Source organism: Ursus arctos, unplaced genomic scaffold (genome assembly GCF_023065955.2).
Source record: "Ursus arctos isolate Adak ecotype North America unplaced genomic scaffold, UrsArc2.0 scaffold_26, whole genome shotgun sequence".
Classification (NCBI taxonomy): Eukaryota; Metazoa; Chordata; class Mammalia; order Carnivora; family Ursidae; genus Ursus; species Ursus arctos.
Genome location: NW_026622941.1, coordinates 3,705,522 through 3,724,714, shown reverse-complemented (window position 1 = coordinate 3,724,714; position 19,193 = coordinate 3,705,522). Strand labels below are relative to the sequence as shown.

The following is a 19,193-nucleotide window of genomic DNA, read 5'->3' as shown; positions in this document are numbered from 1 at the left end:
TAATGTCCTCATCAGGTACACGGCATTAATATTAACATTAATTGTTATTATAATTATATAATATTATTACTTTTACTACCGTTATCCACTGGGATCATTCATAGGGCATTCAAAACTGTTTTGTAAATCAGAAACACTGACAAATGCAGTCATTATTATCGACCAGGAGCTGCCTTCACCATTCCTGGAAAAACAGTGCATGCCCACAATTGACTAAGGGTGGGTGAGTAACACTGTGTGGGCGTGCTTCTCTGGTTTGAGGCCGGACGTGGTGAGAAGCAGCCTCCGAGGCTGGCGTGGGCTGGATGGCCTTGATCGGTCCTCTCAAGCTGGCTTTGCCCAGTAGCCAGGCACCTGTCTGCCAGGTAATAGAGATCTCTTGTGAGGGAAGCTGGCAAGATGCAGCTGAGCGCCCAGCTTTGTGATTCCCGCCAAGCCACCCAGCCTGGCACCGGGACCTTTCCTGGCTCCCTACAAAGGCAGCTGGACTTCAAACAAGTAGCCTTCAAGATAGGCCAGTGAATGGGTTGTGGGGTTCGGGCAGGGCCACCCTGCTGGGCAGGAAGGAGAGAGGGCAGCAGGAAGCTCGGACACTAAGAGGAAGCCCTGACAGCTCTGGGGCTGGGCTGGGGCGGGGAGTGGGGAGTGGGGAGGGGTTGGGGCCTCCTGGCACACTCAAGTTACAGACTCAGTTTCCTAGTCTGAGTTAAGCTTCCCCAAGACTGCCAAGTTGATGCCAAGGCTATGTGATACTAAGCAAATATCTTGTCTGTCTGAGACTGCTCATCTGTAAAATGAGGGTTTAAATGAGGGGCACCTGGGTGGCTTAGTGGGTTAAGTGTCTGCCTTTGCCTCAGGGCAAAGGGCATGCTTCCTCCCGAGAGCATGATCCTGGGGGTCCTGGGATCAAGCCCCCACGTCAGGCTCCCTGCTCAGTGGGGAGTCTGCTTCTCCCTCTCCCTCTGCCTCTCCCTTTGCCTCTGCTCCCCCCACTCATGCTCGTTCGCTCTCGCTTGCTCTCAAATAAATAAAATCTTTAAAAAAAATAAGGTAAGATGAGGCAATGTCTGGAAAGGGCTTTGAACTCCTGCACATACGATAATAGAGGTGGGCAGGTCTCTGAGGCAGGTACTTCGGCTTTTGTTTCCATGAATGCACGCATTTCACAAATGTGCAGGCTTAATTCCCCATTTTTCTCCAGCGCCCTCAGTAATAAGGACTTAATTCATGCATTGAGTCAACAAATGGTATCTACTATATGCCACGAGCCGGGCTGCATTCTGTCCTGGATGCAGAGGCGAACTGGTCACCAGCGCTGCTCTGCCCCGCAGAGCTCACTCTAGGGTAGGGAGCCGCAGCCTGTATGCAAGCACTGGAATACAGCGTGGAGAAAACTGACAGAGGCTGGTGCGGGAATCTAGAGGAAAGCAGGTCCAGCCCAGGCAGGGGCAGGGGCTGAGGCCAGCAGAGCTGGAGGGCAGGCATGAGAACGATGCGGGAAGGGTTGTCAGGGGACACACTTCGGGGCTGGGCTCTGGAGGATGGGCAGAATCTGGAGACTGGAGATTGAAGCAGCCTGGGATCTCTGGCTGAGGTTTCCCCCCACTTCACTCTATTTCCTAATGGTATAATTCAGAGAGGGGAGGGGCTGTGCCGTCCCCACAGCGTTACTGCAAGGCTTTGGAGCATGTAACTCCAGGGCCAGGTGAGAGGAACTCTGGGTCTGGGAGCAGCAGGGGCAGACTAACCGGGCCAGGCACAGCTCCCAGCACTTTAGAGATATTGGTTCCTTGAGTCCTTATGATAACCCTTGAGGTAGAGGCCATTAGTATCCTATTTTACAAGCAAGGAAACTGAAGCTCAGGCAGGCCAAGCTGTTAACTAGAAAGTGGCAAAATCAGCTTTGGATTCTGGACTTTCCATGCCCTGAAAACGCTGTGTCGGTTCATGGTCCCTGTGGGGGTGCCTATTGGTTTTGCCCCTGCTACGTGCTAAGTGTTACACTAACATGATGTAGGTTATTTTTTTTTAAGATTTTATTTATTTATTTGTCAGAGAGAGACGGAGCGTACAAGCAGGGGAAGCAGCAGGCAGAGGGAGAAGCAGGCTCCCCGCTGAGCAAGGAGCCTGATGCGGGACTCGATCCCAAGACCCCGGGATCATGACTTGAGCCGAATGCAGACACTTAACCCACTGAGCCATGCAGGCGTCCTGACATGGGTTATTTTGTTTGATCTTCACAGTAACTCTATGAGGTGGTTTCCTTTATGACCCTCCCCCCTCACAGCTGAGAAATCTGAGGCTGCAGAAGGTCAGATAATCTGCCCAAGATCCCCCAGCCATCCCCGTGAAAAGGTAGGGCCTGCACGCAAGTCTTCCCAAACCTCAAGCCTGCTTGCTGTCTATGGAACCACGCTACCTCCTGTGGTTTAAGGGGCCTCGATGGAATTCCTCCCGAGAGCATGTGGCAAGCTCACTGCTCCATGCACGTGCACTCCTAGGACCAGAGGACCTTGGGTCAGTGCTGCTTCTGCCCCTTACCAGCTGTGTGGCCTCAGGGAAACCAGGTCACATCTCTGTTCCTTGTCTGCAAAGGGGCATGACTGCATCTGACTCCCAAGGTTGTACAAAGGTTAAACGACGTGTAAGGAAACGCTGTATAAACTGTGAAGGGCTGTAATGAAAGGAAGGGGCAGCAGCGGCGTGTGCCCACCACCGTGGTAAATGTGATAAGGAACGCACTAGGCAACACACGCAAAAACAAACAAGTGGGATCACATCAGACAAAAAAGCTTCTGCTCAGCAAAGGAAACCATCAACAGAGTGAAAAGGCAGCCCAGAGAATGGGAGAAAATACTTGCCAGTCATATGTCTGGTGAGGGCTTAATATCCAAAATACATAAGGAACTCCTACAACTCAATAGCGAAAAAACAAACATCTGGTTTAAAAATGAGCAGGGACACCTGGGTGGCTCCGTCGGTGAAGCATCTGACTCTTGATTTTGGCTCAGGTCATGATCCCAGAGTCCTGGGATTGAGTCCCTCGTCGGGGCTCCTTGTTCAGCGGGGAGTCTGCTTCTCCCTCTGCCACCCCCACCCCCCGCTGTGTGTGCACGCTCTCTCTTTCTCTCTCTCAAATAAATAAATAAAGTCTTTTAAGAAAATGTTAGAGATAGAACCACCATATGATCCAGCAATCCCACTTCTGGGTATTTGAAGGAAATGAAACAGAATCTGAAAGAAATAACCACACCCCATGTTCACTGCAGCATCGTTTATAGTTGGCAAGGCATGGAAATGACCTGAGTGTCCACCAACAAATGAATGAAGAGGGAAAGTGTGGTGTATGTATCCATGGGAATACTATTCAGCCATGAGAAAGCAGGGAATCCTCCATTTATGATGGAACCTGAGGGCATTATGCTGAGTGAAGTAAGCCAGACAGAGAAGGACAAATACTGCATGATATCCCTTACACATGGAATCTTAAACACACACACACACAGAGTCAAACTCAGAGAAGCAAGGTGGCTGCCAAGGGCTGGGGGAAAACAGGGAGCGTTTTGCAAAAGGGCACATGCTTTCAGCTACAAGATGAAGGAGACCTGAGGGTCTAATGGAAACATGGTCACTATAGTTGATAACGTTGAATTGTATAACTGAACAGCAACATAAAAGGGAGATATCAGACCCAGGCAGACTCTGCCCTCACTTTAGCAAACAACGAACAGGTCAGCGATGGCAGGCCCCGTGCTGTGCGTAGGGATACAGGGACACATAGAACACGGTGTTTGCCATTTGAATGGGATATGCAACTACTAATTCAAGGATGGAGTGCCTACCATTTATTATATACTACCATGGGCTGCGGGCTAAATTCCTCCAGTATATTTCCTCATTGAATTCTTTCGGCTCTCCAACGAGGGCCTACTATTATCATGCCCATTTGAGTGATAAGGGAAGATGTTCAGAGTGGTTCAGACACTTCCCCGAAGTCACAAAGCTAGTAAATGGCAAAGGTGCTATGAACACCCAAGTCAACCTGATTCCAAGCCAAGGTCTTTCCCTTGTGCCTGCCGCATCCATGACACGAAATCAGGTTTTCAGAAGGGCACTGTGGTGGGACATCTGGGGGACAGGCTGGGAGGCGGGGCTGTGGTCAGGAGGCCATAGCAGTAACGACTAGCACCCCGCCGCGGCCTGCTTCGTCTACAGAGAGCTTTCACGCCAGTTACCTCTGACGACACAAAACAGTGCAGTGACTTTGTGCATTTCACAGACAAGGGAACAGGCTCAGAGAGCTCAAGTGACTTTCCCCAAACCACACAACTAGATGCCTCTCTAGCATTTGCACCCAGGCCTCCCATTTGGGCAACTGTAGAGCTCAGCCTCTTCTACAGCAGTAAGATAACTTGGAGGCTGTGACCGGGCCTGGGTTCAAGTCCTCCTTCAACCTCTTCCAGCACTGTGACTTTGACCATGTTACCAAATTTCTCTGCTCATCTGTAAAATGGGAATAATAATATCTACATCTCCAGTCTCTTGTTTTATGATGATTGCACATCAAGTTCCTAGCAGGCAATAAGTGCTCAAAAAGTAAATGAACAAGCAGTTATGGAGTGTTATGGACTTCTGAGCTCTGTGGAGGGGAGTAAGGAGGAGAGATGACCCTTTCTGTTAGGAAGAGAATGTCCGGATGCCTTTTTAAGAAAACGTGAAAGGAGATGGGGTCCACAGTTTCTAGTTTGAATTGAGTGGAAAACTTGCGAAATCTGCATGTAAGTAAGTACAAGCCACTTCTTTCTCTGCCCCTGGCTGCTGGAACATCTGTAAGCACTTGCCTTATTAAGATCTTTCCAAAGCTTCCCACGGAAGACTGCAGTGGCAGATTGCACCAATGAGCAAAGAAAAATCTACCCCTTCTTCCACTGCCCCCACACCTGGAGGAGGGGATGGGGGCCTGGGGAAGAGGTTGTCAAGATGGCACCCTGGTAGGTCTCTGCTTGCAATAGTGCTGTGGTTGCTGAGGGCCCTGGTGGCAAGGACTGATAACATCAATAATAGTCATTATAAGATTTTGCATCTGGGCAGGGTTTATTATGTTTCTCCCAAGGCAGTTTTCACATTCAAAGTCTTATTGAATCTCTACAATTCAGTGACATAAACATAAAAATAAGAACCTCATTTACCATGACATGACTTTCCTGAGGGTCGAGGGTAGTGGAGGGGGAGCTGGGTCTCCATCTTCAGCTCAGGACTCCTACCACTGCACTTCTCAGGGGCTCTTGGCCCCAAGCCCCACTCCAAAATTTCCCCCATTCAACCGTCCCCACCCCCAATTTTCTCATTGTCCTATTTTCTGGCCCCCTGGACTCCTTTGGCTCAGTCATGAGCCATCTGGTCTCTGAGAAATCCAATCTAGTGGTTGAAGGGAAGGAAAAATCCAGTGTTTTTAGCTGCTGCTTGGAGGGGGGCTAATAATTAGGTGATCTGGGGCCAATGGGAACAGGGAAGTTAGAAAAAAAATTATTCTAAAGCCTCTTGATGAAGTATCAAGAAGTGAGAAGAGGGTGAAAAAGGCTTTGGTCTTTAAAAAATCAGCCATATTAAGGTACAATTACATACAACGAAATTCACCCATTTTAAGTGTATGAGTTTAGACAAATCTCTACAGTTCTGTAACCATGATCTCAATCAAGCTATAGTACATTTCCATCACCACAGAGGACCCCTTGTTCCCTTTTGCAGTTCAAACTCTCGCCTCCCATATCACTGAGACTGATCAGATGTCACTATAGTTTTGCCTTTTCTAGGAAGTCATACAAATGGAATCACACAGTGTGTAGACTTTTGCATCTAGCTTCCTTCACTTAGTATGAAATTCATCCATGTTGGTGCATGTATGCCTAAGCTTGTTCCTTTTTATTGCTGAGTAGTACTCCATTGTATAGATATACCAGAATTGGTTTATCCATTTAGCAGTTCATGGACATTTAGGTTGTTGCTAGTTTTTTTTTTTTTTACGTGAAATCTTTATTTTATTGATAATAACTGTCTCTACATACATTTAGAACACATGGACCATATGTGTGCAGGATATATCGTTTACTAAATTTACAGACTATGCTTGGTGAGCATACGTATTGGGCCCTCCTTGTAGCAACTCTGGGCCAGCTCCATCCCACTCCTACGCCTCTGGCCAGGGTGCAGATGCTTACAAAGTGGGAACCACTCATTTTAGTCACACAACTCAAGAAATGAATATTCAAACCAAAACATGGTGTTTAACTTTACCGTATTTTATTTTGTTGCAGTAAGAACATGTAACATGAGATCTACCCTCTTCAGTTTTTAAGTGTATAACATAGGCTTGATAACTATAGGCACGAAGTTATACAGCAGATCTCTAGAACTTATTCATCATGCATAATCAAAACTTTGTGCCCATTAGGGGTGCCTGGGTGGCTCAGTCATTAAGCATCTGCCTTCGGCCCAGGGCCTGATCCCAGGGTCCTGGGATCAAGCCCCGTATCGGGCTCCCTGCTCCGCTGAGAGCCTGCTTCTTCCTCTCCCACTCCCCCTGCTTGTGTTCCCTCTCTCCGTGGCTGTGTCTCTCTCTGTCAAATAAATAAATCAAATCTTAAACAAACAAACAACTTTTGTGCCCATTGATTAGCAATTTCCCATTCCAACCCCACCGCCCCGCACCACTTCCCCAACCCCTGGTAACCACCATTCTACTTTCTGATTTTATGAGTTTGTCTATTTTAGATACCTCATGTAAGTGGGATCATGCAGTATTTGTCCTCCCATTTTACTTATTATTTTACTTAATGTAATGTCTTCAAGGTTCGTCAGTGTGGTTACGTATCACAAGATTTCCTTCTTTTAAAAGTCTGAATAGTATTCCATTGTATGTATATACCACGTTTTCTTTATCCACTTATCCACTGATGGACATTTAGGTCATTTATGAATCTTGGCTTCTGTGACTAGTGTTACACTGAATATTGGGGTGCCAATATCTCTTCAAGTTCCTGATTTCAGTTCTTTTGGATGAATAACCAGAAGTAGGATTTCTGGATCATATGGTAGTTCTATTTTTAATTTTTTGAGAAACTTCCATACTATTTCCCATAGCAACATTTTGCATCCCCACCAACAGTGTACAAAGACTCCAATTTCTCCACATCCTCCTCAACACTCGTCACATACATATGTTTTGACAATAGCCATCGTAACAGGTGATATCTCATTGTGGCTTTGATTTGTATTTCCCTGATGATGAGTGACATTGAGCATCTTTTCATTTACCTGTTGGCCCTTTGTATGTCTTCTTTGGAGGAATGTTTTATTCAAGTCTTTAGCTCATTTTTAATCAAGTTATTAGTTTTTTTGCTCTTGAGTTATAGGATATATAGTTATAGATTTTGGAAATTAATTGCTTATCTGATATTATGGTTTGCAAATAATTTCTCCCATTTTGTACGTTGCCTTTTCACTCTGCTGTTTCCTTTGCTCTGTAGAAGCTTTCTGGTTTAATGTAGTCCCCCTTGTCTATTTTTTTTTTCATTGCCTGTGGTTTTGGTGTCATATCCATGAAATCATTGCCAAGACCAATGTTACGAAGACTTCCCCCTGTGTTTTTTTCTTCTAGGAGTTTTTTTTTTTTAAAGATTTTATTTATTTATTGGACAGACAGACAGCGAGAGAGGGAACACAAGCAGGGGGAGTGGGAGAGGAAGAAGCAGGCTCCCAGCGGAGGAGCCTGATGTGGGGCTCAATCCCAGAACGCCGGGATCACGCCCTGAGCCGAAGGCAGATGCCCAACAACTGAGCCACCCAGGCGCCCCTCTTCTAGGAGTTTCATAGTTTCAGGTCTTATGTTGAGTCTATCATTCATTTTGAACTGCTTTTATGTACTGTAAGCTGTAGGTCCAAATTCATTGTTTTGCATGTGGATATCCACTTTTCTCAACACCATTTGTTGAAGAGACTATCCTTTCCCCATTGTGCATTCTTGGCACCCTTGTTGAAGATTGATTGAATGTATATGTGTAGAAGTCCCTGTGGGTTTTTTTGTTGTTTTTGTTTTACTGCTGTGAACATTTGTTCCTCTGAATAGTTTTTTGTCAATCTATGTTTCTATTTATCTTGGATAAATACCTAGGAATGCAATTACAGGGGCATGTGATAAGTGTACGTTTCACTTTGTAAGAAACTGCCAGATTGCTTTCCAAATTTTTGCATCATTTTACATTTCCACCAGAAGTGGAAAAGTGTGTGTAAGGGTTGCAGGTGCTCCACACCCTTTTCAACACTTGGTATTGTCAGACTTGTAAATTTTACTAATTATAGTAGGTGTGTAATGGTATCTCATTGTGGTTTCAATGTGTATTTCCTTAATAACTAATCATGTCATTAGTATATTTTCTTTGGTGAAGTATCTGTTTCAAGTCTTTTGTATATTTTTCCATAAAGTTGTTTGTCTTTTTATTATTGTTGTAAGGATTATTCATTTTTTAAACAGTGTCTTTCAAAGAGAATATTTATTTTGATGAAGGCTAATTTACTATTTTTTTTCTATGGTCTGTGCTTTTTGTGTTCTAGCTGAGAAATCTCTGCATCCTCCAAGTCACACATTTTCTCCTACATTTTTTTTAGAAGTTTTAGAATTGTATCTGCTAATTTGGGTCTATGTTCCATTTTGTATTAATTGATATATAAATATGGCCCAAAGTATGAAGTCCATTTTATTTTTGCATATGGATATTCCATTGTTTCAGCACCATCTGTTAAAAAATTTGTCATTCCCCATTGAATTACTTTGGTACTTTTACCATGAATTAATTTATAAGAATTAATACATGTTTGAGTATTTCTAGCCTCTTGGTTCAGTCATCTGTATGTCCATCCTTCTGCCAGCACCAAATTGTCCTAATTTTGGTAGCTTTATTTTAAGTCTTGAAAGCACATAGTGTAAGACCTACAACTCATTCTTGTTTTTCAAAGTTGTTTTGGCTATTTAGCCTCTCCCACCCCCCAGGAATAGGAGTGACCTCTGAGAAAAAGAGTGACATTTTCCTCCTATTTACCATGTTTAGATAGAGAAGTCTTCCTGGAGGAGGTGAGAAAATTAAGAGAAAGTGAAAAAAAAAAAAAAGCCTGGTCTTCAGGCTCTGCCAGCCTTAGTGATGGTGGTCCCAGGAGGGGTGGGGGTCAGGAAGGTGACAGGAAATGATTTTATGATTTCTCCCTTTTCCTGGAGCTGAAGGCAGCTCCTTTAGAGAAGTTCCTGGTTGTTTCCTTCCAAGGGCTGGTGGTTAAATCTGCTGTCTTCACCTTGGAAGAAGAGGAGGGGGTTCTTCATTCAAAGTTGCCCCTCTGGGATCCTGGTCTTACCTCTTTGATTCTCTGGCTGGGAGTTCCCCTTTTTCATCCCTCTGCCAGCCTCACTTACTGTGGTGCTAAATACACCATCAGTTCCTCCAAACTACTCAACTATTTTTATGGCCATGCAGTGGAATACTGAGTCTCAAACTGAATATAGATGTGGGAAGTTATAGGCACACAGCCTCCCAGAATTTCGAGGGCCTGGCCCTGGCTAAAGCTTTAATTAGCTCTTGCCAGCATTTGCCATTTCCTTCCCCTCCCAGGCCCTGGCCCTTTGGTCTCTGTTCTCCCCTGATAGCACCACCACTCTCACCCCAGCTTCCTTCCTAGTTCTTCCAAGAACAGGGTCCTTTTCTAGCCAAACCCAAGGCTCCCCTCTTCCTTCAGGTCTATGCTGCCTTCTGTGAAGACCCTGTCTTGCTTGGGTGATGTCCTGAAGTTCCTTAAGCCAGCTGTTCCTCACTCTGCACCTTTCATTCCTGAGTCCTCCAAGCTCCTTCCGAGCCCAGCCTCATGGCATAACCAGGGATAAGACACACATCAAAATCCTCGTTCTGGGTCTGGATGGCCCCATATTGCCACATCCACCCACAGCCAGCTACCCCACCAATACTCATCAGCTTGGGGGCACTTTTGGATTGCTAAAACCAGGAAGGAATTCTGCCTAAAGTAATGGGCCATGGAATTAAAAATACAAGAAATAAGCTTTTGGCCTGGATACAACAGTCTTCCCTCATTTGGAATTCCAGGAGCCAAATACTGAGAATGGGTCATGTTCCTTTTCCAGACAGACCCCTTCCATTGCTATTCCTTGGGTCTCTTCATCTCCAGAACTCCTAGGGCTACAGCCCTGGGCTGTAGACCCCACAGACTGAGATGTGAGGAGTGCCTCTGGATTTGTGTGACATGGTGGCTCTAAGAAAGTCCCTCCCAGGCTCATGCTCCAGAGTGTGTTGGGGACTGTTTGATTCCAAGGCCTGGCTCATATTCCTAATGCAACTTAAAGGGTCCCCCTCACCCCAAAGTGCAACAATGGCACTCAGGTGTATGAGGGCAGGCCTTTTTCCTTTCTTTACTTCTCTAGTAGAAATGGGAGACAAAGTCTGGGTCCTACATGCTCTAATCATCCAGCGTCCTAGGGATTTGCTCAACCTGCTGGAACCCCATCTCACTCTACACTAGCTCCCAGTTTCCACCACAATGAAATGGGAATGCAGAAATGTTGCGAGTCACCATCTGCCCTGGTATGATGAATCGGGTATAAGGAGCTGAGCATGTCCAGTGCGGAGCCTCCAGAAGCAGGTTCTGAGAGCAGGTGGTTATTTCTGTATCTGGGGACATTTTCTGCCTCATGCTGCTCACAAAATGCAATACTGGTTGACTTCAGGGACGCAGGAAGCATCACTGGTGGAAGAAAAATTCTTCCTTTCTTTCTGTCATCTGAGCTGATGAAATGAAAGGGCTAGATCAGATAAGTGAATGAATAAATGTTCATGAAGGCAAGTCTTTACATTCATGAGGTGTGCAAACATTCAAAGTTGTATTTGCTTCCCTAAAAGCCCTGCAGGTGCAGGCATTGCTACTGTTCCAGTTTAAATGGTGAGAAAACCGAGGCTTCAAGAGGCAAGGGACTGGAATGAACTTACACAAGGGTGTGGCCCATCTCTGGAGAGCTGACAACCCTGGCATTTACCCCAAAACCTTGTGTGGAGTGGGGTGTGGGCAAAGCCTCACGTCAGGTGTCCTGAGGGAAGAAAGCCCTATTCTGGGTTCTGTGGACAGAGGCCAGGTGTGCCCACACCCCCACCTCACACCTGGACTAGCTGTGATGGGACATACTGGCAACAGCCTTGGGTTGGTGCCACCCCAGGGACACCGACTTGTCCTTCCCTGGCTCCCACTCCCCTTCACAGCCTCTGGTGCCCAGTGGTCCATCTGCTGTGGTGGCAGTCCTCGCAGGAAAAGTTGGAAGAGAAGGAAGCAGAGAGAGACAAAGGGCCATGACCTGTGGGGTAAGGATTCAAGAAGCAGTTCAAAGGCAGTGTCAGGACAAGGCTTTGACTTGGACAGGGAAGAACAAGTCTTTTGCCCACATTCTCATTATGGCTTCCTTTTCCAGCTTCAATCAAACAGGAACTTATCTTCTGCCAGTTTGGATGTTCTCTTAGCTGGCGGGCTCCCTGAGGCAAGGACTGCATGTGATATTTCTTTGCACACACATGCATTGAGCACCAACAATGTACCAAGCCCTGGGGACTCTCAGTTCAGGGATTGATGGCTGGACACATGAATGCCCATTGGCCAAAAACCTTATGAAGTAGAGTATTGGGCATGACCCTTGAAACTAGCCTGCCTGGGGTGTAGGCTCTCTTACTAACTGGCTGTGTGACCATGGGCAAGTCATTTACCTGCTCTGAGTCTTGGTTTTCTCATTTGTAAAAGAGAGGATGATGACACATACTATAAAGAGTTGTCATAAGGGGTGAGGCATATGTTGAATGCATGATATTTCATCAGTGGTCCACAAACTCACTATGCCTCAGTTTTCTCATGTGTAGAGTGATGAGGAAGTTTTGCTCGATGGTGTTTTGTGAGAATTAATAGGTTAATACATGGAAAGTGTTAGAACAGTGCCACATAGTAAATATAAAGTACTAAAATATAATTATTCGTATTTTGCTGCCTCAATTTTATTATCTTCCTCTATCTATCTATCATCTATCTATCTATCTATCTATCTATCTATCTATCTATCTATCATCTATCTCTTAAACTAGTCCTTATTTGTATTTTACTAGTTTTTCCACTACTATCCTCTTTCTGCTCTAGGATCCCATCCAGGGTACCACGTGACAATTTGTCATGTTTTCTTAGTTTTCTCTGGTCTGTGACAGTTTCTGTCTCTTTTTGTTTTTCAGGACCTTGACAGTTTTGAGGAGTACTGGTCAGATGTTTTGTAGAATGTCCTCAATTTGGGTGTGTCTGGTGTGTTTCTCACACGATTGAACTGGGGTTATGGCTTTGGGGGACAAATGCCACAGAGGTGAAGTGCTCTTTTAATCACACCTCCAATTTTAGTTTTAATGGGAATGAGTTCTTTGGATCCCTTTGTTTGGGTTCTCCTTTGGGGTGGAAGGAAGGAAGTCTGGGAGTATAAAAGTAATGTTCAGCCAACTTTAGCTAAGACTGTGGGGACTTGGACCATGACCTTAGGCAGGGGAGGTAGTCAGGATGGTCAGAGGTGGGCAGAACAGGACTTACAATTCAGCATGAACTAAGCCCCAAGAGAAGGCAAGAAGGGAGGTTCTAATGGGGACACCCTGGCCCAGGCTGAGGAGGTCCATGGGGCAGGAAGTGGATAGAGGAGAAATAGGAGAAGGGCTAAAGGCAAGCTTCCCCTCTCAGCTGGACTGTCCTGAGGGACCTCATCAGCAGGAACCCCAAAAGAGACTGCAAGCTAATAGCACTGCCCTCCCAAACCCAAGGTACAGAAGGACTGGGGAACATCTAGGATTGCATTGCCCATTGCACGTGCCAGTGCTGCTGAATCTGGGGAACTGGGAGGACTGTCTGGAGCCTGCCTGAGTGTCTGGCCAGAGAAGCAGCTCCCAGGTCCGGGAGGGTGCCTCTGAGAAACAGAGGCAGGGTCAGAACAGAGCCCCCACGCACCCAGCTTGTATCCGAGTGAGCTCTCCTTCCTGAAATGCCAGTGCCATGGGTGGTGAACGAGCTCTGCCTCTCTGCCTAGGATCTCGGGGGGCTTGTTTGGGGATTCTGGACCTGCCCACGGGCACAGGGACATCTGGCGGCAGGAACTGGAGGGTAGGTTCTCTGTTACCTGCACACCCGGTTTGACTGTGGTTTGGGCTCTGAGCCCTTCTGGTTCCTCCCTGCCTCCTCTTTCCTCTTTCCCATTCTCCTCAGGCTGGGCAGTCCTAGGGGCTATAATGGGACATTTGGGAGCCAGACAATTCTCTAAAGGCTCTGATTTGCCCTGGGAACCCCAGGGCTGGAGTAAGGGAGGTGAGGGGAGCTGAAAGACTGAGGTCAGGGAGCTACTGTAGACAAATTACTTCCCACTCTGGGTCCAGTTTTCTCATGTGTGAAATGAGGGGTCAGGTTCAATTATTTTTCTTACTGCCCTTTTACAAACTATATTAGTTGCATTCATTATTATTCTATAATCTATAGATTATATATAATCCACAATCAATAATTAATTAAATCAACAAAAATCCAAGATAAAACTTGCCCATGATCCACCCCGAAATGACATTAATATTTGTGTTGGTTCCTGACACTTTCTAGTCCTTGTGTTCAGGTACATATTCAATTTTAGTGTATTTACAGTAATACCATAAGTAGGAATTTATATTGAACATTTTCAGCTAACATTACACCAAGCATATCTTTTCCTTTCCGTTATTTTTGCCTCCTTTGTCCTGCTCTCTTCTTGCTGAGGTAGCCAATGTGAACCACTTAGTTATATATGCACTCATATAGAAATACAGTATACTGTAGAGAATATGCATTTGGGGGAGAGGAGTCATTGTTTGTTTTACAAAACTATGTACATTTCTCTGCAGCTTGCTTTTCTCATTTAGCCGTACGTTGTGGCAATCCACCCCGGCCAAGAGATATCACGCATAATTCCATATAGAGATACAGCGTGTAACTCCATGGGATGGATACAGCTATCCCAATGTATTCAACCAGCCCCTGATTGATGGGGACTTGGGTTATTTCCAGCTGTTTTGTCTCCCCCACCACATTTTGTACAAATACCTTTATGAACAGGTTACTTGCATTTCTAAGGTATAAAATTCCAGAGGTGGGATTTCTAGGTCAGAAAACCTGTGTTCTTTTTGATTTCCAAAAACAGCTGTTACAATTTACAACCACACAGGCAGTAGATTAGGGCACTTCTCTGCCCACATTCTCACCAGCCCCTGTAATTGTTTGTCTTTCTAATATCTGCCAGTATGATGGTTGGAAAATGGTATCTCTGTGTTCCTCCCACGTGCACTGTCGTATTCACTAGTAAGGTAGAGCATCTCTGCATTTACTCGTTAGCTCTTTGGATTTCCTCTTCTGTCAACCGGATTTCATATCCTTTGTCAATTTTTTCTACTGGGTCTGTCTTTGCATTTTGAATTTGTGGCATCTCAATGTAGGATACGCACTTGCCTTCTGTTATATGTATTACAAATATATTTTTCCATTCGATTATTTGTCGTCTGACTTACTACAGTATCTTTTCCCACACAAGATGTTTTCATTTTATGTAGTCAGATATAGTTCTTTCTCTTAATGTCTTTTCAATTTCCTGTTTCGTTTTAAAAAGTCTCCCCAACACGTAAGCTGTGTTCCTGAGTTCCCTTGTAAATTTTCCCTTGTTCTACTTTTTCCCCACTGACACATGAAAACTTTCTGGAATTATTTTTGTCAAATTAAGGTAGACTCCAATATTATTTTCTTCCATGAGAAGAGCCGAACTCAGCAGTTTTTAATCTATACTCTTGTAATCGCGGGGCCCCCAAGAGACACCTGGGAGGTGGCTACCAAAATTGGGTCTAGCAGGTCAGGAGGTGGCATAGACCTCCCACTTTCCGCCCATAGAGCTATTCCACTTTGTTTGTTTACCAAATGGGCTCCCAGGAAAGATTGGGTTTGGACAAAGTGTTTTGAGGCTAAAGGGAGTTTAAAAATCCCTTTCAGGCAATCTTTGGGGGTCCCTCTAGGTCTGACATTCTCTGACTCCACGATGGTGAAACTCTTGCTAAGGGAGAGAAGACATGCCAGCATAACTTTATCCAAAAGTATTTTTAGTATTAAATCCCAAAGTGGCTCAAAGTAGATACTAAAATCACAGAGTTTTGGAGATGGAAGGCACCTTGGAAATCATCTAGTCTAATGGCTCTCAATTCTGGCTATTGTTCGAATCACCTGGGAGCTTATAAAAAGTCCTGGTGCCCCTGACCAGGGCCAGAGCAAGTGAATCAGCCCCTGGGGATTAGGGCCCCGGCATTGATGGTTCAAAGAGTCTCCTAGTGATTCTAATCAGCAGCTAGGGTTGAAGACCACTTCTCTAGTTCAACTCCCTTATTTCATTAGCAAATAAATTGAGACCCAGGAAAGGTGAACGAGGTATCACACAGCTGGCTAGCTGTAGACTTGGCACTGGAACCTTTATCTCCATCTCTGGGTTGGCTTTTTCATTTGCATCAAACAAATCCCTCATCAAGCCCCGTGCCTTGGATTTTCAGCTGGCAACACTAAAATCTCTGTATGAGTGCTTTGTATATTTGCATACGATCATCTTAAACATGTTCACTGCATACAGCTCTGTGCATGATAGATGAATAGACCTAGTTCAGCCTTGCTGGACCGAAGTGGGGAACAGGGTTATAAAGAACTATAATGATAAAAGAGCCGAATTGATGGTGCATCCTATGCAGAGGAGCTTACTGCGGGGCTGGAGGCTCAGAAGGAGGAAGAGTTAGCTGGTGGGAGATTGGGGGCTGCTAGCAGGGGCAAGGGTTCTCAGGGCAGGGATGCCTTGGTGCCGGCTGGGCCCAGCCTGTTGAGGCCTCCTCTGATCTTCTCCCTCTGCTCTGTCCTCAGGAATGAGACTGTGCTACACCAGTTCTGCTGCCCAGCCGCTGACGCCGAGCAGAAGCCCGCCTGCTCCGACTTGGCCTCCCAAAGGTGGGAATGAATTGGTGGCCGTCCTCCCTTCCCCACCCCCACCGTCCTTCCCCTTGGAGCAAAGCACACCACACAGCGCCTCTTCCTCTGAGTCCTGGGTTCTTGTTTGTCTGTTTTTACCTCCTGCCTCCTGCTTCTATTTCTCTTTCCTTCCTCTGGACCCCAGATGAGCCAATCCCAACTCTTGAGGTCATTATACCCTATTGTTTAAACTCCAAACTTAGGTTCCTTCCCCCAGACGGCCTACAAAAAAATGTCATCTTTTTAAACGTCAAGGGAAATTAATTGGATTATGCCTATATATATATAAAATCATATAGGTTGTCTGGCACTCAGGAGGGGCTCAACCAATGGTAATGCCCATCCTTTCTATTGCAGCGAAGATTGACACTTTTCTTTCTTTCTCCTTCCATAAAGAAGCCAAGATGACTGAGTTTAATTTTCAGGATTTTGAAATGTCACTGAGATAGCTGTTGACCTGGGAAGGAAGGGGGAGTGTTGTTGGGTCCAGAGTCAGTGTCACTGTCCCCGGCTTTCTTCATCTTATTGTGGGTTAGTCATGGTCCCTCTTTCTTTTATTAATTTTTAAAAATTAATTTTTTTTACTAGGGAAACATCAGATCATTTAATAGTCACTGATGACCTCTTAGCGTAATAAAATTAACTATATACATACATATATATTTTTTTTGATTGGCACAGGCACAGCATGTCCATCTAATGAGACAGAAAATACAGGTTTTACAGCATATATTTGGGGTCTTTCCAATATTGTCAACAATATAGTAGCCTTCAGTGGGAAATATGACTATGAAGTCATAAAAAAAATCTGTTTAGCTTTTAAATATACTATGCGTTTTTCATTTTACCGGGGAGTACATCATCCTCATTCATCTAAGTTTATGTGCGTCATCGTCATCACATTTGCAAAGCCTGCCTGGGAGGAAGAGCAGTGGGTCACCAAGTGCTATGTGGACGCCTGAGCACTGTAAGGCTCTCGGTGTGGCCAGCTTCCCACGCTCTGACCCCTCTTCTCCACGCGTCAGCTCCCGGCTGTTTGCTGTGGACATGTTACATCTCAGGACTGACACCTTTATTCTTTCTTTGGGTTTCTTAAGCTGAAGTCTTTCCTGAAATATAAGTGTAGGCAAATACTTCTGTCCCGTGCCAGTTACTTCATCAGCGAGAGTAGGGGAACGAGCCGATCTGAGCAGCTGAACTCACTGTCCCTCTGTCCACTTGGCTCCTGTTTTGCCATCCCTCCTCCTCATGCTGTCGTCTGCCTTCTTCCACCTTCATCTGTCCCTCCAGCCTTCCACTTCCTCCCTGACACCAGATTCCTCTCCTCTCGCCCACCTTGATCCCTGCGCTGTCAGCCCGGGTCCCTCGTTACGCCTTGTTCTCTTTCCACCAATTTTTCTGTCAGTTCTGCAAATTTTCTTTTCTTTACTCGTTTCTGACTTCACTGGGAGTCAAGATACTCAGATTCTAGCCTGAAATTTGCCCCATCTAAAGTCTCCTGTTGTTGGGACTCATTTGAGTAAATTGCTTAGTTCCCCTTGGCCTCAGTTTCCCCGTCTGTATAATCAAGAGGGTGGTCTATCTAGAAAGTAACGTGGACATAACATCTCCTTGAGTTTCTCAGCTGCTCGGTGAGGTTAGACCAGCAGGTTTTCTTACCCCTGTCTTCTGAGAGAGCAGAGGGAGGTTCGGAGCACTCAAGGGCCTCTCCAGCAATGACACAGCCAGAAAGCACCAGTATCCAGACTCGCCCTGAGGGCCTGTGACTTCTACTGCCCAGCATTTCCAGGCTTAAGACTTAGTGATTCCACGATCTTTCTTTCCGCCTTTGTTCCTTGGAAAGTAACTAGCTGGTAATCAGAAGGAGAGCTAACCACATAAAACCACCCCTGGAAGGCGGTACTACCCTGGAAGGCGTTACCAACTCGTTTTTCCTTAAAGGGAAGTCAAGGTCAGGGAGGAGGCAGGACTCTAAGAAGGTAACTAGAGGAGTTAGGCCCAAACCCTGATCCAGGGCTGAGGGAGGCACGGTTGGTCCCTGAGGCTGACCAGGTTGGAGGATGGAAGGCAAAGGGAAGGACCAAGCACTGTGCCAGCGCCCTGGGTGGCCTGGGGGCCAAGTTCTGTGCTGGGGACAGAAGCATGAGGAAAGCCATTTGGATTCTGGAGGAACTCCCCAACTCGTGGGGCACTGTGATGCCCCAAATGGATAATGGCTCACCTGGAAACTGACTGGAAGGAGAAAGAAACGGGAGCATGAGATGGGGGAGAAGAAAAGAAAGAGGAGAGAGAGCAGAGTGTCATCGGGGTGATCTGCGAGGAAGGAGACCGAGGGCCCTGGCCCCTCCCCATGAGCTATCAGCGTTCAGACACAGCAGAGTCTTCTTCCACATATCCTCCTTGGCAGGGCAGGGGGAAGAGAGGGCAGCTCGAGTCTGCCTCCCACCCCATCAATCCAGCTCAATTCAGGGAATGGTTAATGACCACAACCCAAGCACCAGGCATGGGTGAGAATGGATCCCAAGATGGCCTCAGGCTCAGTCCTGGGGGCCAGGGGGCACCAGCAACGGAAATCCTCCCTAGGGTTTTCCATGCTCATCCTCTCACTCTCATCCTTCCCATTCCTTCACGTGCCCACACTCTTCTGCCTGCTGGGTCCACCCTGCGGCTCTGGATTCTGGTGAGAAGGGATGGGAGGAGCTGGCATGCCATGTGGGAGAGAGGGAGGCTCCCCTCTCATGGGGGCCGGGGCGCCAAGGGAATGGGCTTCTTTTCCAGGCTTTGGGGCAGGAGGGTAGGGACTCTATTCTCTTCGTTTCCCTTTGGAGGGGCAGGCGCCGAGGTTGGGGCGGAAGTGCTCTGGGAAGGAGAGTAGGAGAGCATTCGATCACGGAGGGTCTGTGAGCACTGCCCACCACAGCCCTCCTCTGTGTGGGGTAAGGAGACTTGCCCCAGTTGGTCCAGACCTTCAGCTGCTGTCTGCCTTTGTTCCCAGTTATTCCAAGTTGTCCTGTCTGTTTGTAGTTTCCTAGAATGTATTTCTGTCTGTCTGTCTGTGTCTCCGATGTCAG

At 46.3% G+C, this 19,193-nt stretch overlaps 1 protein-coding gene across 3 annotated transcripts in view; it reads left to right on the top strand.

Annotated features, from left to right (window-relative positions):
* IQSEC3 (IQ motif and Sec7 domain ArfGEF 3) overlaps positions 1-19,193 on the top strand; it is a 104,778-nt gene that overhangs the window by 18,160 nt on the left and 67,425 nt on the right. For all 3 annotated transcript variants that reach the window (XM_026502689.4, XM_057303207.1, XM_044385305.2), the window contains one exon: positions 16,018-16,101. In XM_026502689.4, the coding sequence (XP_026358474.1) occupies positions 16,018-16,101 (84 nt within the window). The remainder of the gene's footprint in view (positions 1-16,017; positions 16,102-19,193) is intronic.